Source organism: Leptosomus discolor, chromosome 5 (genome assembly GCF_034619465.1).
Source record: "Leptosomus discolor isolate bLepDis1 chromosome 5, bLepDis1.hap2, whole genome shotgun sequence".
Lineage (NCBI taxonomy): Eukaryota > Metazoa > Chordata > Aves > Leptosomiformes > Leptosomidae > Leptosomus > Leptosomus discolor.
The window spans coordinates 40848162-40869981 of NC_141395.1; the positions used below are offsets into that span (position 1 = coordinate 40848162).

Here is a 21820-nt window from a genome sequence, read left to right on the forward strand (position 1 = left end):
TCTAGATATTGTCTCACCCTGGTCCTTGAATGGCACTTTTCTGGGAAAAATTAAAAATACAGAAAGTCAAGACAATCTGTAGAATCTGAGAGCAATGTCTGTATTCCAAAGAGACCTTTTCTCCCTTTTGGTTTTATTATCTCAGTATTTATATATTTTATATATAGGACAGCAAGCTTCAGGGACAAGACAAGCTAGAAAAACAGATTAATATAGCCGTAGGTATTATACCCATAGGTAAATACTTTAAACAGAAAGATAATGAGCAGGATTAGCAATGGGCATAAATATATTCTCAAATAACTTATTTAGACAAAGGCATCCGGGCAGCATGCATTGGATGAGCCCACTCATCACTTCTATGAGATCTCATTTAAAGTTTCAGCATTTTGGTCTGTCATCTGGACATGACATGTTTAGAGTAAAAAGCACAGGGAGATGATCCTGTGGTGTCTTTGGGGTGACATTGCAAATCTGTATCTTGGGACTCAGATGCTGGGAGACTACCCAGGAAGGATTTAACCTTAAAAAAGGAGCTGAGAGCTGGCTCATTACTGCCAAAAGTGGGAAATTTCTCCCCCTTCAACAGCCCACAAAATGGATGTCTGTAATTGCAGATATCAAAATGCAGTTTTCTGCATCAAATGCAGATGTCAAAAAGGCAGGTGTTGCAGCATTATCTGGACCAGCTTTTCTAAGCTTATTAGTAAAATTATTTTTAATACCCACTCAAAATACCACCAAAATTGTTTACTTGGCAGAAGTGTTTTCCCATGCAAGCGTAGCCTAACTCTGTGTCACAGGCCAGCCGCTGCTGGCTGCGCAACGTGACCATGGAAGTCACTGGACATGGATCTCTACCTCTAGGGATGCATGGGAGCATCCCCATGGAACCGGGGATTGCTTAATAAGGGGGTGATAGTGCCGGGTGTCAAAGCACACTTTAGGTGCCAGCAAGCAGAAACATTCCCTAAAGCTTTGTTGGTAAACCCCAAGTAAACACATAGTGACTTGCAGATAAGTAAGTCATTTTGTAGTCATAATTCAGTGCTGCTCCACTGAAATCAATAAAGCTGCTGGCTAAGGATCTGGCCCAGAGCATGCAACTCTGGCATTAGCAGCTGTTGAAAACATCTGCTGTGACAGAGATTGGGCCCTGTTGATAAACCTGACATTTAAAAGACTTTTCAATACAGGTCAGAAACATCCCCTGACCAATTTAGTAATTTCCAGCAAGGTCCTTGTTAATTCTGTGCTGTTCACACTTTTTCTCTTCTCTTTTTCTCTCCACCTTCCTCCTAACAAGGTTTACATGCGTGTACAGCATATGCTGTATGCACACATGAAAAAATACTCTATTTTTGTTTTCTGTGATGTCTCATGTTATTTTCTGTGCTCTACTGCAGTTCAAGTAACCAAAAGGGATATCATCTTTCTTTTGGATGGATCACTCAACGTTGGAAATGCCAACTTCCCCTTTGTGCGTGCCTTTGTTGATGCCCTAGTTAACTACCTTGATGTCGGCAGTGACAAAATCCGAGTTGGCTTAGTGCAATTTAGCGACACTCCTAAAACCGAGTTCTTTCTGTACTCGTACCAAACCAAATCAGGCATAATTCAACGTATGGGGCAGCTGAGCCCTAAGGGGGGGTCAGTGCTGAACACTGGCTCTGCACTGAACTTTGTGCTTTCAAATCACTTCACGGAAGCTGGTGGGAGCAGAATAAATGAACAAGTGCCGCAGGTCCTAGTCCTGGTGATGGCAGGGAGGTCTGCTGATCCCTTCTTGCAAGTTTCCAATGAATTAGCTCGGGCCGGAGTGCTGACTTTTGCTGTTGGAGTTAGGAATGCGGATAAGGCAGAACTTGAACAGATTGCCTTTAATCCAAGAATGGTATATTTTGTGGATGATTTCAGTGCTCTGGCAGCTTTACCCCAGGAGTTAAATAAGCCTATAACAACATATGTTAGTGGAGGTGTGGAAGAGGTTCCACTCGCCCCAACAGGTAATACCTACCTTCCTTCATGTTGACTGCATTAAGTTAATCTTGTTTCTCTTGAGTGTTTGTTCCCAATGTACACCTTGACATCTGTCCAAGTCCCTGAGTCACCAAAGCGGTTAGGGCTATGCTTAACCATCAGTACGTGGCTTTACACTGGCAGCTCTTAATTTTGTTCAGGTCGTTGCTAGCACACTTTAAAAGCAGCATAATTTTAAGTCTTGTGGCAGGTTAGGACCGAAGGAGGATCCAAGCGAGTCTATGCCCACCAGTCACTTGTTCAGGTGTTCCCTTTCTGTTGCCTTAATAATGTCACAATCTGTAAATGCATTGTCTGCAATGGGATCGTGCACTTTTGGCCACAAGGAGTGGTGTGGAAAGGTTAAAATCATGCCAAAGAGCACAGAGGAGCAGAGGTCTAGCCAGGTACAGGTGGCCAAATCCTCCCCCAGAGCCACTTTGTCAAAGTGCTACTATCAGGCTCTCACAGAGGCTGAATTTGACTCCAGATATTCAAAGTTATCCTCCAACATTAAACCCAAAAGCCGTTGGCAAGTTTAACCCTTTCTAAACAGATATTTGTTGTTTATTTATATTTATTTGATGTTTATATTTAACTAATTCCCTTATTGCGGCTATGTGCATGTGAAGACATAAGAACAACCAGGATTGTTTAGCACAGAAAAGAGACCATTAAGATTAATATGAAAGATATTAAGACACACAGATATGAGATCCTTGGTTTTGCCTTGGATATTCAATGAGATTAAAAGGGCGTCCAATGGAAACAGGTAAAAGGCTTTTTCTCTTCCCAAAGTCGTAAATCGCCTATGGATTTAGATAGTCCTTATGATGCACTATGTGGGAGAAGTACTTTAAGAGCATACAGAAAATGCTTTTTGTGTGTGTGTATGTATGAACCAATGTCTATTTGTTATCTACTGAGCCTTTAAATAGGAAAAAAACCCCAACCCTCCACTGCTGTTGTACTTCATGCCTGTATTGTTGGCATACTGCTAGACCATAAACATCACTGGCCTAATCTGAAACAGCCAATTTATGATGTGACTGATATGATGTGACACAATATATGACATGGCTATCTGATGTCTAAATTTATTGAGTCTTAGGATAGAGGTGTCCTTCCTTTCCCCTATTTGTCAAATAAATAAGTCAAATGTACTGTTTATTCCTTTGAATACTTTGGTAAATGAAAATCACATGCTTTGTGTATTGAAACCCAGGTAATTTGCAGAGAAGTTTTTAGGGTGACATTTAAGAATAAAATGCCTTCATATCTTTTTTTCCCCCCTTTTTTCATTTGTGAATTTATTCTAGAAAGCAAGAAAGATATTTTATTCCTGATTGATGGCTCAGCCAACCTCTTGGGTAGCTTTCCTGCCGTCCGGGACTTTGTACACAAAGTCATTTCTGACCTGAATGTGGGTCCCGATGCCACACGAGTAGCTGTAGCTCAATTCAGTGACACCATCCAAGTTGAATTTGACTTTGCCGAACTCCCATCTAAGCAAGACATGCTTCTTAAAGTGAAAAGGATGAAGATAAAAACTGGGAAGCAACTGAACATTGGAGTAGCGCTAGATGAAGCTATAAGGAGGCTGTTTGTGAAGGAAGCTGGAAGCAGGTTTGAAGAAGGGGTTCCTCAGTTTTTGGTCCTCCTTGCTGCTGGGAGATCAACTGATGATGTGGAGCAACCATCAGATGCTCTGAAGCAAGCTGGAGTTGTGACCTTTGCTATCAAAGCCAAAAATGCTGACCCTGTAGAGCTGGAAAGGATCGTTTACGCCCCGCAGTTCATTCTGAATGTCGACTCCCTCCCTCGGATTTCAGAGCTTCAGCCAAACTTAGTCAACCTGTTGAAAACTATCCAGCTTCAGCCAACAGGTACAGGGACCCTCAGGGTTTCCAAGAGGCTGAAAGAATCACTTAATGCCCCCCTTGATTTGGTAACTGAGGCAATTTGGTCTGGTGATTAAAATGATTATGTAGAAACTGATATTGTACTTGAATTTTTCTCTGGTCAGACCCTGATACAGCAAAGCATTAAGGTCCAAATTTAATTTTCAAGATGAGTAAGGAAAAAGCCTCTTGTTTACTGCAAGAGCTGCAGCAGGTGCTGTTACCCATGTGTAAAACATGGTACAAACCTGAAATAACACAGACTTATTGCCCCAGAGATCTTGCATAAATTTATGTGCTATGATGGGCAAGGGCTAGAAGAAGCAAATAAAGGCTTATCTCAATTTCACTTTCCATCCTCCCTTTTCTGGAGGAGCGATAGGGAGTAAGGAGCTCTGCAGCGTGCTGGATTCACTCTTGCTCCATTATTTCTTATGGGATATGACAGCAGTTTCTACATTTTGTACCTATGCACCAATAAATTAAATGCTCTTGACTCAGTTACCATTACAAGCTCAGTAGATGAGTATGGATTAGCCGAAGAATTAAAAAAAAAATCGTAAAAAGAATCACACGACCACAATTAAAAATTCACACTGCGGTACTGGAGATTATGCATGTCCAGCTGTGTATTTCCCTATTTTGAGAATTAACTTGTCTCCCAACAGCAAATGGGGACAAGGAAAAGTGTAATAACCTCCACGTCATCTCTCCATAGAAGTCCTGGGCAAATGGACTTAGAATCATAGAAACATAAAAAAGAAATAGGGCCAGAAGGGATCTCAGGGTGCCATCTGCTACATACTCTTATCCTCAACAGGATCTTCTTGTCCAGAACCAGCTGACATTGACCTAATCTGTTCTTCAAACCCTTCAGTGAAGGAGATTTCCCCATCTCCATAATCTATATGTTCAATTGCTTTTATCTGTAGCAGTAGATACTTCTCCTTAATGTAAAACTTCTGCCTTCCTGATCATAGTTGAAGCTTTTTGCATCTCCTTCAACTCAAGAAGGATACAGATGTCAGCTTATTCATGTGTTTCGTGTGACAGCCTTTCATTTACTTTAAGCTTGCTTCTTGTCTTGGTCCTTGTGTCACTAGTTGCGTACCCAGCTCATTCATTCTTTCCTTGTAGGTCTTGTAGGTTTTTTACTTTTTCACCCTTGTCTCTCCAATGTCAGCCTGCTCCAAATGACCAGAGCATAACAATGGTGTCCTCTGGTCATCTCTTACCCTATCTTTTCCGAGTGGAGTCATTGGCCTTCCCATATTTGTGCAGCTTCTGCCTTGAAATAGATTAGCACAGCTAGTGCTCTTGAATTGCATCCTCCCTCTTCAAACCATTTCTGTCTTGTCAAGATAATTTTGAATCCCTTTGACCACCAAGTACTGTGAATAATGGTGCTAATTAATTGCTCACAAATAGCTGCATCCATCTACTTTTCTTAGTATTCTTGGCTAAAAGAGAGCCACCTCATAAGAGAACCTGTATTTTTTTCTTCTTTATCTGCTACCCAGAGACTTTTGATAGGGCTGTTTTTACCTGCTTCTGAACTTTAGATGAAATGTATGAAACTGGGATACACCAGGCAATGTCTTCTCCCACTTCCTACCTGTATTTCTCAACACAAGCTATATTAATATTTAAGTTCTATGCATTAACACACTTGAGTTTCTGACATTCCTCTTAAACAATAAACTTGATCTGAAATCTGCATTAAAACTTTAACTGCCCTTGTTAACTCTTTATATGTTTAGCATTTATAAGCAGATATTTAATATTTTCTTCAGAGGGACAGATCATGCTCCTGCTTGTCCCACTTGACCCTGCTATAAAGAACTCAACAGCACTTTTGGGGATGCCATTCATCAGCTGCTGTGTTTGGGAGGCAGTGAAGTTTTCTGCTTGGCTGAGCCAAAGCTTTGTAATTCTGTTAGTCAATAGCAGAATGCGTCAACAGTTCTCTGATCTTCGACTTTTCACAGTCTCAGTTTTCTGAAAAAAAAATGTTAGGTCACAATTAGCATTTTTTTGTGCTTGAAGTCAGTTTTTTTAAAAAAGAAATCAGTGTCTAGCATTTTAGATAAGCATTTCAGCATTGTCAATTGGATATCCTTTCCAACAAAATCTTATCTTGTCTGAGCATGTGCAGGATTATTTATTTCTAAGTTCAGTGATGCCTCAGAAAAGCTTTTCTCTCCCTCTCTTCACTGGCTCCCTGTGAGCACCCTTTCTGCAGTATGCCATTTTATTCAGAAACTCAGTGTTCTCTGGGAGCAAAAGATCCCTGATGCCCCAGACTCCTGTTGCATATTGCAAAGACAGCTTCCTGGTCCCCCTAGGAGCAGATGACTTCTCCCAGCCTCAGGTAGGAGATGGCACCCAGAGTCCCTTGGTACCCTATTTCCTATGAGTCTATGATTCTATGACTCGGTGGGTAAGGCATGGCACATGTTGCACTGCAGCTTCCATCGACATCCACCCATCTGCCTCTTCGCCAGGAATTGCATCTGATGGCAAAGGAATTGAATCACCCATCCTGACACCCCACTTTCCCTTCCCTGAGCTTTTGTACTCCTTCTGTTCAATGTATGCGGAGAATAATAATAACTGCAAAAGAGAATCTCACTTATTCCCCCTTTCCCTTACTTGTCTCAAACAGTAGTTGAGAGAGGTGAGAAGAAGGATGTGGTGTTTCTAATTGATGGCTCAGATGGTGTCAGAAGAGGTTTTCCTCTACTGAAGACCTTTGTCCAAAGAGTCATTGAAAGCCTGGATATTGGTCGTGACAAGGTCCGTGTGGCCGTCGCACAGTACAGCAACGTCATACAACCAGAGTTCTTACTCGACACCCATGAAGACAAAGCAGACCTCATCAGTGCCATCCAGGAGCTGAAGGTAATGGGAGGGTCTCCTCTGAACACTGGAGCAGCCCTTGACTATCTCATCAAGAATGTGTTCACGGTGTCGAGCGGCAGCAGGATAGCTGAGGGCGTCCCGCAGTTCCTGATTCTACTGACCGCTGACCGGTCCCAGGATGATGTGAGAAGGCCCTCGGTGGTCCTGAAGACGAGTGGCACAGTGCCCTTTGGCATCGGGATTGGAAATGCTGACCTCACAGAGCTGCAGACCATTTCCTTCCTCCCAGATTTTGCTATCTCTGTGCCTGACTTCAGCCAGCTGGATACAGTGCAACAGGTCGTCTCGAACAGAGTTATCCGGCTGACCAAGAAAGAGATAGAGTCACTTGCCCCTGATCTGGTTTTTACATCACCCAGCCCAGGTGAGAAGAAGTTTGTGTCTGCACCAAGAGTCAGCGGCAAAATATGATGTTTAGTAACATCATGGTTGCAACACAAACTGAGAAAAGCAAAGATGGTCACAGCTAAGAATCCAAGTCCGTCTTGGTCTCACTGTTGATGTACTTAGGGTTGGTAGGAGCTGTGTAATTAAGCTAAGCCACCTTTAAGCCCAGTCCCCTAAGGTGTTCCATGTTGTATCTACATGGAAGACCCACAAAGTGAATGCTATGACCTTGCTCTTATTTTAAGTTGATGGATTTTAAGTCCATGCTATTCCTCCTGGAATGGAAATTGCATCATTTAGATACTACAGGGACACCTTCACACCACTATAAATCAAGGTCAGCTTTCTGCTAAATGTAAGACCTGCTGATGTGTCTTACATTCGCTACGCTCATTCACTGGGGGAAGGGAAACCGGAAGCTGGCATCAGGAAAAGGATCAGATCTTCAATTTCTGGTCTCGTTTGGAATGAAATCCAGCCAGAGTATGCGTGGGATGAAGGGTACCCACCCCAGATCAGTCCATTTGAAGTCCACTATCCTACTCTATCTGTTCCTTCCCTTCACAGACAGACTGCTTTCCTCCATCCCCATTGGTCAGTGTGATATTCAGTGATAATTCAGGCTCTGACCTGAATTACCACTGCAGAAAACATTTTATTAGGAAGCAAAAAGTCATCCTGCGAAGGCAGAAGCTGAGAAAATAATAAGGTAGAAGCCTTCTTAGAGGACAAAGCCAAAGAAATAGGGGTGGTACTGAGTGTGAAACAACCCCAGACTGCCTGGCAACCTGCCCTGAGAAAGCAGCATCACCAGGCTACGTTTCCTTGGGTGGAGATCCCACAAGGAATTACTGTTACAGGTTGGCCCTGCTCCTGCTTGCTCCCTTTGCTCTGGAAGGTGCTGTTCTTGCACTGCCTGGGGATGTGCCTAGCAGATTGGTCCTGTCTTTGTGTTGAACCCACAGCTTCCTGCTGGAGTTCCCAGGAGACATCACAGGCAATGAAACAACGAGCATCCTCCCCATGGCCAAAGGCATGGGCCAGTGATGTAGATAATGAGCTTAATTGCTCTCCATAAGCAATATCTGGTGCATTTTCTGACAGCTGCCTTCCTTCCTGCAGCGGGTGTGAAGAGGGACGTTGTGTTCATGGTTGATGGCTCCCGCTATGCTGCCCAGGAGTTCTACCTCATCCGCGATCTCATTGAGAGGATAGTGAACAACCTGGATGTGGGCTTTGACACCACCAGGATTTCGGTGGTCCAGTTCAGCGAGCATCCCCACGTGGAGTTCCTGCTCAATGCCCACTCCACTAAAGACGAGGTGCAGAGCGCTGTAAGACGGCTGCGGCCACAGGGTGGCCAGCAGGTTAACGTGGGGGAAGCCCTTGAGTTTGTGGCAAAGACCATCTTCACCCGGCCCTCTGGAAGCCGCATAGAGGAGGGTGTCCCTCAGTTTTTGGTCATCCTCTCCTCCCGCAAGTCTGACGATGACTTAGAGCACCCCTCACTTCAAGTCAAACAAGTGGGGGTGGCACCTATGGTGGTAGCGAAGAACGTGGATCCTGAGGAGATAGTACAGATTTCCCTTAGTCCTGATTACGTATTTCAAGTTTCCAGCTTCCAAGAACTGCCCAGCCTGGAGCAGAAGCTGCTGACCCCTATTGAAACCCTGACTGGGGACCAAATCAGACGGCTGCTGGGAGATGTGCAACCCCCTGTAGGTAAGGCTCTGTCAACACTGGCTGCCTCTGGGTTGCTATTCAAGTAAATGTTTCTCAAACAGGTAAATAACCTTCCATCCCTTCTCAATAAACGGAGGTTTTCCTTTGTTAAAAGCAAAGATATAGCAGATGTACAGTTTTAGAAGGAAACTTTTAGATATGTGGAAATTCTAACCAAGTACCTAAATACATCATAACTTATGGTTTTCCTGTCAAGTACCTAAATACGTTACCTTTTTTGATTTTCAAGTCAAACACCACAATGCATACAATTGCCTGTTCCCACTTAGCAGCTCTCTAGGAAAGAGACATAAATCTGGGGCAAAGTGAAGCTGGAAACATTGACAAATCCAGAGAAGAGTATTAATGAGTGAAACAGATAAGGCTCTGAGTAATGAGTGCTTTGAATATTAGGCAGACTGTTAACACATACATGCACACTTGCACACAAGCCCTTTTGGAGAAGGTCCTTGAAGCGTCATGCCTAAAGTTGGCTAAAATATGCTGTGCAGTTTTACATCACAAGAGAGCATATAGCACAGAAATCCTCCAGCAAAGCCTAAGGAAAGACTTGTCACACAAACAATTTCCTCTCTTTTTGCTTCCCTGCAGATATTTCTGGTGATGAAAAGGACATAGTCTTCCTCATTGACAGCTCTGATGGCGTTAGGCCTGATGGGCTTGCTCACATTCGGGATTTCATCAGCAGAATTGTTCAGCAGCTGGAGGTTGGGCCAAACAAAGTGCGAATCGGCGTGGTGCAGTTCAGCAATAATGTCTTTCCTGAGTTCTACCTGAAGACCCACAAGTCCAAAAATGCCGTCCTGCAAGCCATCCGCCGCTTGAGGCTTAGAGGAGGGTCCCCCGTGAACGCTGGCAAGGCCCTAGACTATGTGGTGAAGAACTACTTCATCAAATCTGCAGGGAGCAGGATAGAAGATGGAGTGCCCCAGCATCTAGTCATCATCCTTGGAGACCGGTCTCAGGATGATGTGAACAGGCCTGCTAATGTAATCACTTCAACGAGCATTAAACCTCTGGGTGTCGGAGCCAGAAATGTGGACAGGGACCAGCTACAGATCATAACCAATGATCCTGAGCGTGTGCTTGTGGTACAGGACTTCACAGGACTCCCAACTTTAGAAAAGAATGTGCAAAGTATTCTTGAAGAGCTTCCGATACCTACAACAGAATCTCCTGGAATTTTAGGACCTGGTAAGACTACTATTCATCCTGTAGACTTTTCTGGACAGAGCACAGGTAGAATTTGTATAACGTGAAAATGATTCCATAATAACGCTTTTTGATTCCAAACCCTTTAGTTGCATTGATTTAAAGAACATTTTGAAGATTTGTTGATCATAGGGAAGAATAGAATTAAATTTGCAATGAGACGACAGTGTCTATCACAAAAACAAGTAAAGTTGTATGAAGTGTACTAAGGGTTGTATAAAACATTTCTTCTTGTATGGTTATAAAATCACGCCAAAGACCAACGAAACAAAAATTGCAGAAAGGAGAGAGAAATACAATGCTACTTCACAAAGCACTAAGCATCTTAAGTATTATAGATGTTTCAAATAATTATTAATAATTGTGTTTTCTTCGTAATCTTTTTAGGAGGCAAAAAGCAGGCTGACATTGTGTTTTTGCTGGATGGCTCCATCAATCTGGGGAGAGACAACTTCCAAGAAGTTCTCCAGTTTGTTTACTCTGTGGTGGATGCCATTTATAGAGATGGCGACTCTATCCAGGTAGGACTGGCCCAGTACAACTCAGATGTCACGGATGAGTTTTTTCTCAAGGACTACTCCACCAAACCTCAGATTTTAGATGCCATCAACAAAGTCATCTACAAAGGTGGCCTAGTGGCAAACACAGGTGCAGCCATCAAGCATATCCAGGCAAAACACTTTGTGAAGGAAGCCGGCAGCCGAATCGACCAGAGGGTGCCCCAGATTGCCTTCATTGTCACAGGTGGGAAGTCCTCGGATGACGGGCCGAGTGCCTCCTCAGAAATTGCGCAGAAAGGTGTCAAGGTATTTGCGGTCGGTGTGAGAAACATCGACCTGAAGGAAGTCAGCAGGCTGGCCAGTGAGAGTGCCACGAGTTTCAGAGCGTCCACAGCCCAGGAGCTGTCTGAGCTGAATGAGCAGGTTCTGGTTACACTGGAAGCTGCTATGGAGGAGAAATTGTGCCCAGGGACAACAGACATTACAAGAGGTAAGTGCAATCCTTTCATATTGTGCTCAGGTCATTTCAGAGGGTGGGTTTTAATATCCAACAAGTTTTGATGAACTTGTCCAGCCTGCTCTTGTGCTTTGCCTATAGCCTGAAGTGCAGCATGGGCTCAGACCTTCTTCATGAGCATGGTGGTAGGCTGCAAACCTTTGGTACAAGAGCTGCCTGTTTGTGTGCTTCAGCACGTGATCAACTAGTGTACCATCACCACAGAGGTGCCATCATGGTGGAATAATTTCAGATATGATAGTCAGGCACTAAATCACTAGACTTCTACCACCACATTGGAGGGGCTCCTTTATTTAGCTGCCTTTGGAATAAGTCTCACTACCTCCCTCTCCAGATGTGTAGGGACATGATGCCAGTATCATGTTGGCATCTTGTTTAGTGCCAAAATGAAAAGTGATGGTCCTAGTTTTGCTTACTGTGTTTATTACAAGCCAATTGGACTTCTTGGCTATTCAGTCCGTCATTCATGGTGTGCTGGAAATCAGAACTTCTCTTGTCAGATCATCCAGGCTGCCCTCTTCACCTCGTGACACATATATGAGAAAAAGCTAAGGCATGAGTGGTTGTAGTTTAGGGTAAAAGTGCCTGTAAGAAGGAATCCCATGATTTGGCTACATCAGAAGCCAAGCAAGAAGAATTGAGTAAGAAAGCTGGTATTGCTGTCAGACCAGACTGCCAGCAGCTGGTTTCACTTACTATGGTATGGCAAGTCCCACTCCCAGCACAACTGACCGTGGCTCAACTGTCTGGCTTTTGAACAGAGGCATCTCCCAAACCTCTGGAGAAGCTGAAGGAGAGCCACAGCAGCCCTGAGCTGAGCAGGAGCTATGGCCGAGATGAAAAACTGAGCGCAGGGAAAAACAAACTGCTGCTGGTGGTAACCATGAGTGCTTCCCAAGTGTAGCACCAGTGTGATTAGTATCAAAGAGAATTCAAACACCTCCCTGTTTGAAAGCCTACATAGGTGCAGGAGACGTTAAAACCAAGTGAAAGGCATCCAGCAACCTGATTTCTCTGTGCTCCAGACCAACAGGCAGCTTGATGGCTGCAGGGTGGCTCCACAGTCCATGCTAAATATTCCTGCAAAAAGGCTCGTTAGCTCGGGCTGAGCAACTTCAATGCCTCTTTCTGCCCTAATTCCCAGCTATCCCATATAAATCCTAGCCACACCTTTCAGGGACTTGACATCAGTCGCCTGGTTGTCACATCCCTCTAAATCCCCGTGACTGGAGGTTGGTCACTTTGATCATAGGCAGCAGGTCTTCACGCAGTGGAGAGAAAGCAGGAGTCTTGGCTGCGTGATGAAAATGCAAATTTCTGTTGGACTTGGTTTAGTCATCTCCTCCCAATGTTGTGCAACAATTGCACAGCAAAAAAAAAAAAAAAAAAAAAAAAAAAAGCAGATTTTCCCAGGTTATCATTGCTATGATGAAAGGAAATAGAAGGCAATTCTGTATCAAATGGTGGCAGTTCTTGATGCAGAGAATGTCTTCTCTAATGACTAACAGAATAATTAGGAAAGTCATTACCTGAAAAGCAATTGTGGTATTGCTCAATGGTGATGCTCTCTTCTCTTTCTGTGTTTCTCTTTCAGATTGTGACTTAGATGTGATACTTGGCTTCGATGTCACGGATGTTGGGCCTGGCCAAAATATATTCAATTCCCAGAGAGCTCTGGAGTCCAGAGTTGAGTCTGTGCTGAACAGAATAACACAGATGCAGAAGATCAGCTGCACCGGCAACCAGGCACCCAATGTCAGGGTAGCCATCCTGGCCCAGGCTCGGGGGGGAGCTGTGGAGGGACTGGACTTCTCTGAGTACCAGCCTGAGCTCTTTGAGAGGTTTCAGGGCATGCGTACCCGTGGTCCCTATTTTCTCACAGCGGATACGCTGAAGTCCTACCTGAACAAATTCAGAGCCGCGCCTTCCAGCAACACCAAGGTAAGTCAAACTCCAGGCCACTGGGATGGTGTTGGCCAGATAAGCTGACTTCTGATATATTTCAGTTTGTAAAGCAACTGTAAATTCATTATAAATTTTAAAAATTATTCATTGAATAAATAAATTTATTCATAATAAATTTGGTCACATAAGCCCTACTCATTTCCCGCACTCTCCTTGCATTGTCAAGGTCCTGTCCTGACAATTGCTGAGCATCTGTTGCAGCCAGTACCCATGAGCATCACTTGGCTGCGAACTATTGCTTTCCAGATAGTTCCTTGTTCATGCTTTAGCAAAAAACACTTGCATGATACAATGTACAGAAACCTGACACAGAAATGCAAAGCTTCATGGCCTGGAAAGGGCCATTGCCCCTCAGATGAAACATCCCTTGGAAGAAGGTCCTTCAGGTTGCACATTGATTGTGTTTTGTAACTGAAACATTCTGGGTCCTCACATAAATTTTTTTCTCTCCCAGGTCATAATCCATTTTACTGATGGTGCAGATGACTCAATAGATGAGCTGGAGGCTGCTTCAACTGCTTTGCATACAGAAGGTAACTTTTTTTACTCTTCAAGGCAGTGATTACCATCCACGTTAACATGTGGCCCATTTTACCACCGTTTCTCATGATTCCACCAGATTTTGATAGTAATGAATAAATATTTCATGATTTCTACATGCACTTGCTGTTCTTCATTGCCTTCCTGCGATATTAACTGCCTGCTGGCACCTAAGCCTGTGGGTAGTGCACTGAATGTGCTTGAAGATGCTTGTTCTCGATTGAATAAGCTCCGTTTGCAATTGAAGAGGTGGATAATGACCCGTCCTTACAGGGGAGGGTGTGCAGGCTCTGCAGAGCACCTCACCCCATCACACAGCCCCTTTTGCTTCCCCCCCCTCCTCCAGGTATCAATGCTCTCATCTTCGTCGGGCTGGATCAAGTGAGCAATTTTGACAAAGTGATGCAGCTGGAGTTTGGTCGTGGATTCACCTACAACAGACCACTCAGAGTTAATCTGCTGGACTTGGATTTCGAGCTGGCAGAGCAGCTCGTAAGTAACTTGGCACAGGCAGCGTTGCCTTGTAATGCTGGAGGAAAGCCAATGGCTGGATCTCCTGTGGGGCTGCACTGTGGCTGAATTACACCCTCTTGGCTCTAGTCCTCTCCCCTCCCTACTTCATGTCAGCTTTTTTTACAGATGCCACAGTGAATAAAGTTAAGAGCAGATCGTGGCACTGCCTGGTCTCGTACCACTCCTGGAGAAGCCCTACTCCAGCTGAGGCTACAAAGCATGGGATTAAGTCACATGGGATGGGATAAAGTGCCATTAAAAGGTGCCATGCCAGAAAGCCCACCCTTCACCTATATATATATATTTATTTTTTTTAACCTTACGGGTAATGCACTGTCATGCCTTGTCAGTGCTAAATCTCTTGCAGAAGCACTGCTTTCTAGGTTTCTTTCCCCAAGTTGACACACTGCCTGTATTTCAGACAAAATTTTAACAAGTGAAGGAGTTATCTTTTCCTCTTTACAGATTTACTTCCCTCCCATCTATGCAGTCCCTCTCAAGTTTGTTGAGGTAATTTGCTATAACCTCAGTATGTCCAGTTCCTCTCAACTTCACATCTGCTACCAGCATCATTAAGGTCCTTTTCCAGTAAATTTAATAAGATTGGGCTTAACCACAGATCGCTGTGGTAACCTTGCTAGACCCTTCTCTGCAAATCGAAGTGCAGCCACTTAGGAATGAACCTTGTTTTTTGGGGTAAGAGCTAATCTTGAGCCCATCTCCAAGTAATTCAGTTGTCTAGGAAAATCCTTTCAAAATGTAAATGTGCAAAGCTGGCAGGAAACGTTTGCAGCCAGCAACGTACTTGGCAAAGAAAATGATTTTTTTTTCTTTCTGTTGGATGATGCAAAACCAACCTGTGATTTCTCTGAATCCGTATCTTTCTTTCTTTTTCATTTTTCCTCTTTTGCTGTGTTCTCAGCCCTCAGCCTGTGTGTTGTTGGTGACCTACTCACTGCAACGGCTTTCTCATGGCCTGTTCCACAGCCTGGATTTGTTTCTTTGGAGAAGAGATTGCTCTCTTCAGTGACAGGCACCGCTCTGAGGACTGATTTCCTACTAAATGCTCTCTATGATTTCTGCCCCACGCAGCTCCCATTTAAACCCTTGCCTCTGATGTCCAAAGGGTAATGTTGACTGCTGCTTCCTAACCAGTCCGTCAACACATCCCTTCTTCTCCTGCTGTCATGGGTGTTTCAAGGCAGAGAGACTCCAAAATGCTGCTGGACCGATGTTATGCTTGGCACAGGAGCAATTGCACAGACTTGAGGGCTTGAAGGAGTTGTGGTGTTGGTGCTCTGCCAGGTTTCTAACACCTTCCTATTGCATTGTGCATTTTGCTGCAGGACAACATCGCAGAGAGGACATGCTGCAAGGTCCCATGCAAGTGCTCAGGGCAGAGAGGGGACAGAGGTGTGCCAGGCCCCATAGGACCGAAGGTAGGTCACTTCATCTGGGGATGAAGGGTCCCTGTGCAAGGTCAGTGTCCACCACAGTGGTGATGGTTGGGTGACGTGCAGGCTGCACACATTGTAATGGGTGATGCTAAGAGGGAGGTCATCCCCGCTTACCCCCCACTTTAAAACTGGCCCTGGGCCATGCACAGTGGTTGAGAGCTGCTCTTCTCTTTCCTCACAGCCTCTGTGTTGTGAAACAACCAAGAGGGCAGGGATAAGTGGTTGGAAGGATGGGGTGAAGTGTCTTGTGCAACAATTGAGGGATGTCAAAAGGAGATGGTTTCTCTCATTAACTTGTTTCCACAGATGCCCAAGCAGCTGCTTTGTGCAAATCTAGGGAAATCTTGAATATCAATTTAGAAGGAGATCACAGAACTATGAAAGAAATGCAAAATCCTCTCTGTTTTCTTCTAGGGTGCCACGGGTGATCTTGGCTACGGAGGCTATCCTGGTGATGAAGGAGGACCGGTGAGTGATTGCCCCTGTGCTGCATGGTACTACTCAAATAAGGGACCTCACCATAGTGAAGCATTTGGAGGCTTTTTCACTACATATTTTCTGCTGAGGATGTGGGCATGGATTAAAAAAGAGAGCAAGTAGAACTTTGTGTTTCCCCCACCTGATGACCTGAGTTGCTGGTCCCAGCTGCTCCTGGAAGAAGGTCAGTAAGGAGCTCCTTGAGAGCTGGAGAAGGCGTGGGGAATAACTCCAGTTAATTGATGTGACCCAGCTCTGTGCAATTCCTCCAAGGCAGGTGGGAATGTCTGCAGCTTGTCCCAAATTCCTGTGAGCAGGGCAGGGTGATTATGAACACAATAAAATCCCCAGCCTCCTTAAAGCTGCAGCCTATGCCAAAGTTATCCATATCAAATGCAGCTGAAAGTTTTGAGTTAGTCCAAGAATGGGACCAAGAAGGGATGTTTCTATCCATCACAGTGACAGACAACATGAATCCCATGACTTCTTACTGTTTCATCCAAACTCTTACTTCATGAATCCCATGTCACCCGTGGAATAAACAACTCCCCACACATCACGCCCGGGAAGTGCAGCCGAGGCCAAGGGGCTGGTGGTGCTCATTGCTTTTCCAATAGCGCAGGCAGGGGCCAAATGCTGCTGTCAGGTATCACGTGCAATGCAATGTTTTCCTGGGGCTTTAAGGTCAGGATGGGATTAGACATCTATGCAGAGCTCTGAGGGTGTCATCTTGTCATTTTATTTTCAAAGGAAACGTTTTATAAAGCTATGCATGGGTGAGGGTTTGGGAAGGATGTTTCTCTCTCAGTGATGAAGACTTGCAGTTGGTCTCTGCATGAGGAAGGTTGTGGGCAGGAGATGGTGTGGTGGCTGGGCATTCATCTTTAAAACCTGATGCTCCATTTGCTCCTGTGCTTCAAATCCACCTCCTGCACTTGCTGATGCATGCAGTTAGCTGAAGAAACACGCTTAGCAGGCAAACCCTGACCATTGTATTTTCCCCTCCATGCAACAGGGTGAGCGTGGACCACCAGGTGTGAACGGGACGCAGGGTTTCCAAGGATGCCCTGGGCACAGAGGAACCAAGGTATGTGCGGAAGGAGCCTGCACAAAGCAGTCGCAGAGTCTGGCTGGTGGGACTCCACTGAGGGCAACTCCTGCTGCTTTAGGATGTCACTCAGCAGCCGCCAAGTCCACTCAAGTGGTGGTGTCCACCTGGCCAAGAACCAAGGCTTTCAGCAGGTGTCATGGCTTTAGCATTGCTATGAAATGCAGCCCAGTGACCCAGGCTCAATCTGCAGACAAGGCTGATATATTTTCTGCAGTCTGGCTCTAGGAGAAAGATGCGAGAAAAGATGGATTTGTTCTTAACACCAAGAAGTGGTGTGTGCGTGTCTTGGCCCATTTACATGTGGATGGAAATCTGCTGTTGGGGAGGAGGGAGAAAAGTGAGCCATGGCTGCTGCTTTGAAGAGGAAGGAGCAAATGTTTCAGGACAGCAGCCACATCACAAGCCAGAAAAGGTGGTGAAATATATAATATTTATGGTAAATATTCAGCAATATTAAGGGGATACTTCCTACCACTTGCTCTGACCACAGGGTCCTCTGGCAGGGAGCAGAGGAGTGTGTGAACCAACCTGTTAGCTGCAGCTGAGATACTGAGTCTCTTTAAAAAGCTGTCCAGCCTTGGACAAAGGCACCGAGACTGGATCTGGATTAATATAAAAATGGATGCAGGGAGAAAAGAATGTCAGTGGAGAAACTATTGTGGCTAAGGAGTAAGTTATTTTGTTGGACCAGCTGGCTAAACCCCGTGATGCATGGATTTTATCTTGGTGTGAATGTTGAGGAGGCAGCTGAAGAAGAAGATTGGCATAAGAGAAATAAGGGACAGTGGAACCCTGGTGCAGCAAGCCCTGGCTGTCCTGCCCTGGTCTTGGCTCTGGGTCTGCCACCAAGCATAGGTCCCCTTTCCCCACCACTTCCCATGGGAAAGAACTGGGCAAAACCAGAGTAACGCTCTTTTCTGATCTCTTTAGGGTTCTCGGGGATTCCCAGGAGAGAAGGTATGGAGCTATTTCCTCATGCCATGGCAGTGAGCGTGAGCACATGGACACATCAGTGTCCGCCTCCCGATTCCCCTTTCCCTCAGTGAGAATTTGCCCCTTGCCTCTCTTCTGCAGGGTGAACTGGGAGAAATGGGCCTGGATGGCATTGATGGAGAAGAGGTCAGTGATTTTAATTGCATTTCTCTTTATAATGATCTGCTTTAGATGAAGCATCTAAAAAGCATCATGAAAGCGGCAAATATTCAAAAATATTTTCATTTTTTAGGGAGACAAGGGTTTGCCTGGCTCCTCTGGAGAGAAGGGATACTCCGGCAGGAGGGTAGGCTTTTGTCATGTTTATGATGGGGCTAGATGATGGTGAAAAGGTGGATTTGAGCCAGGGGAGGGTGAAAAGACAACACGTTCGCCTCGGGGCTGAGGACCCTGGCAGAGGTGCACAAGAGTAGAGGCTTTCAGCTGGCAAGGACTACTCTCACTAACTCTCCATCTCTTCCTGCAGGGTGATAAGGGAGTTAAAGGTGAAAGAGGAGAACGAGGTGACCGTGGGCTCCGTGGAGACCCGGTAAATATTGCTAAGGCATCTTCTTGGTTTTTCACCTACTTTCCAGCAGTCCTGAGGGTCATCAGCAAGCATGTGCTCAAGCTTATTAAATGCTGCTTGACAGTGACAGAGCAAGGACTCGGAGATGACATGCCTCTCAATACCAACCTGTCAATTACTGTTTCATTATATTAAAATTCCCCTTCCTCCTCTTCTTCAATGTTATTATTTCTCAGTTGAAAAGCTGTGTCTGTCTGAAAATTCAGTCAAAAAAGAAAAAAAAAAGAAAAGAAATGTTGGTTCTGAGCTATAGCAGAGCAGTCTATGATGTTTGATTTTCATGTCCCAGTTATACAGATGTTTCTCATTGCTCTATTTCTTTCAGGGAGATTCAGGAGCTGATAATACTCAACGGGGACCCAGAGGCCAAAAGGGCGAAATTGGACCAATGGTAAAAGTTTCTTTGTTGTCTTTTGTTGTTTTTTGTTTTTTACAATAGGATGGGACAGAGAAAGTAAGAAAAAAGGATGCTGCCAAGGAGGTGCAGGTTTCTTAAACTCACCATGCCTTGTCAGATGGAACATTTTTCCACTAGAAAATGTTGTTGGTATGCATCCAAAACTTTCTCTGGGAAGACATCAGTTTAGAAGATGTTTTGTGTAATAAAACAATTTAAAAAAAAATTATTATTATTTTACAATGCCTTTTAGGATATTGTCATTGAAAATGACTTTGTACTTGGAAATTAACTTCATATGTTATTGTGGGTCATGCACAAAAGCAGGGAGCTGTTTAGATTATGCCAAATCTGGAAGTCCTGATTCACCTGAAACCTTTGGAAAAAAACCCATGTGCTCCTTGGAAAATTTCAGAACCCATTTGTTTTCATATCAACTCAGAATAAAAATGCCTCTTAAAATGTCAGAAGCCTTCTGCTAAAGAATGGGAATGTCGGCTTGTGCTAGCTCAGAAACTTGATAGAAAGTCTTTGTGAGTTGTTAGAAGGATTTCTACTGATGGGAGAATATCAAGTAATTTGTGTGAGAGCATGAAAGGACCAATTTTTTGAAAATTTAATTTATTTTTCCAGTGCCTGCTTCTTTCAGAGCTCTCATTTGAGTTTTGCTTTTCCCTTAGGGAGAGACAGGACCAGCGGGGCTGATCGGCCAAGATGGTGGAGTTGGGAGAAAGGTGAGTTGCCAGACCCACACTCAGCAGAGGCTGAGCTTAGATTGACAGTAACATTTTCCCCCCTGCCTTCCCATGTATTTTGTTTCACATCATCAGGACTTCAAGCTTAAAAAAAACCCAACAAACCCCCAAAAAAATCAAAAGGAAAATGCCTGGTGGTTTGCTGGCTTATATAGACTTTAAAGGTCTAATCCTGAATTTATTCCCATGCAAGTAACTCAGTGCTCAGAGCAGAGGAGCTACACCTGATTTATTCTGGCATATGTATCTGCATTTGGCTGCTCATTTTTAAAAGGCAAAACCAAACTGGAGCTGGTGTAGCTGGCACATCTGGGGATGCATTCCCTGCTGCACGTGGCCCAGGGACTGCGGCATGGTCCTGCATACATGAGGAAGCAACTCACCTATGTAGTAAAGGGTTGGCGAATGCAAGGAAGAAGAAAACATGTCAAAGATTGATTTAAGAGATCTGATCATGTGGATTTCTCTCTCCCACTCTCCCTAGCAGTTTAAACTACTCAAATGTAATTTTGGACTAAGAAGCAGTGATACATGGATCTGAAAGAAATAGAGAAACTTGTGTTTACATATTTGTGTACCAAGTCTCATAATTTCTTAATTCACAGGGTATGACAGGACGAAGGGGACTGATAGGTGTTAAGGTAAGTGGTGACGGGGACGACACCTGGGGCTCCTGCCACTCCACTGGCCAGGCAGCCGCAGCACCCAGAGAGATGTGCCAAGAGAAGAGACATTCAGGCTTTGCTTCTTCCTCTCTGCCTCCTCCAAATTTCCCTCCTCTTCCTCAGGCTCATCTCCCTGTATGCTGCTCACTGGACTCAGTACAAAACCAGCCATCCATGCACCTGGGGCTGCTCGTCCTCTGCAGCATTCACTGGTTAGATGTTTTGTCTCCCTGTGCTGCTGAAGCAGTATAATGGGGCCAAAGCGTAAAGGAGATTGATGCCCATTGATTACCCTGCCAGTTCTGTGCTCATTCTCTGCTATGACAATACTCTGCCAAAAAAAAACCCTAAACAACTGTTCTTCCCTGCTCTTTATGCAGATGTAAATGCCCTGAGATCTCCTTTCACTCCCCATCATGTTGACCACATCCCCTCATTGTAACCTGCCTTGTCCTATTTTGCACTTCAAGGGTACCAAGGGCTCACTCGGTCAATCAGGACCAGATGGAGAGCAAGGCATGAGAGGACCACAGGTCAGTGAGCTTACAGCAAAGTAAATGTCTTACCTCATGATGTTGTCATGTTATTTCACCACAACCACTTCCTCAAAGAGTCTTAGCAGTGAGGACTTTTGGAATTTAGGTGTTTTCGAGTGTGCTGTGGCCTGGCTGTCCTGACCCGGGACGTAAAGCCTGCCATTGCATTTAAATCACCCAAGGTGTGATGTATTTGAACACCACCTCTTGAGCGCTGTAGCATTTGGTTTCCCCTGCAATCTTGTGTAGTACTGGTGTGTTTTTGCCCCCATGTGTGTTGACACAGTCTCTCTTTTCTCCCTGCGCAGGGTCCACCCGGCCAGCTTGGCACGCCAGGCATAAGAGGAGAGCCGGGCATTCCTGGACCCAGGGTAAAGACTTCTGCTGCTTCTCAGCCATTGACCCAACTATGCTCAGCAAGAACATCTTGCTGAGCTAATAAGATGTAGCCGATGTGTCTTTCCATCCCCCCACCTCCTAGGGCTCCAATTCTGGTTCACTTTCTTATAACACACTCTTTCAGTATGATTCTCCTCTCAACTTATGCTAAAGATTTCTTGATCAAGAGTTACAGGAGAGAAAGTGTTAAAAGCAACAACAAAGAGGTCAGGACTTCAGCGTTTGGCCCATTATGGTTAAAGA

The 21820-nt window shown here is 44.7% G+C and overlaps 1 protein-coding gene across 2 annotated transcripts in view; it reads left to right on the forward strand.

Annotated features, from left to right (window-relative positions):
* Window positions 1–21820, forward strand: part of COL6A3 (collagen type VI alpha 3 chain) — a 53703-nt gene that overhangs the window by 12105 nt on the left and 19778 nt on the right. The window contains exons 5-25 of one of the 2 annotated variants that reach the window (XM_086465302.1): window positions 1407–2006; window positions 3339–3905; window positions 6589–7206; window positions 8352–8951; window positions 9564–10166; window positions 10572–11174; window positions 12796–13142; window positions 13621–13699; window positions 14053–14198; window positions 15566–15658; window positions 16091–16144; window positions 17169–17240; window positions 18195–18221; window positions 18339–18383; window positions 18490–18543; window positions 18724–18786; window positions 19151–19216; window positions 19903–19956; window positions 20583–20618; window positions 21113–21175; window positions 21487–21549. In XM_086465302.1, the coding sequence (XP_086321428.1) occupies window positions 1407–2006; window positions 3339–3905; window positions 6589–7206; window positions 8352–8951; window positions 9564–10166; window positions 10572–11174; window positions 12796–13142; window positions 13621–13699; window positions 14053–14198; window positions 15566–15658; window positions 16091–16144; window positions 17169–17240; window positions 18195–18221; window positions 18339–18383; window positions 18490–18543; window positions 18724–18786; window positions 19151–19216; window positions 19903–19956; window positions 20583–20618; window positions 21113–21175; window positions 21487–21549 (4853 nt within the window). Of the gene's footprint in view, window positions 1–1406; window positions 2007–3338; window positions 3906–6585; window positions 7207–8351; window positions 8952–9563; window positions 10167–10571; window positions 11175–12795; window positions 13143–13620; window positions 13700–14052; window positions 14199–15565; window positions 15659–16090; window positions 16145–17168; window positions 17241–18194; window positions 18222–18338; window positions 18384–18489; window positions 18544–18723; window positions 18787–19150; window positions 19217–19902; window positions 19957–20582; window positions 20619–21112; window positions 21176–21486; window positions 21550–21820 lie in introns of both variants that reach the window. The other variant, XM_086465303.1, reaches the window with a different exon arrangement.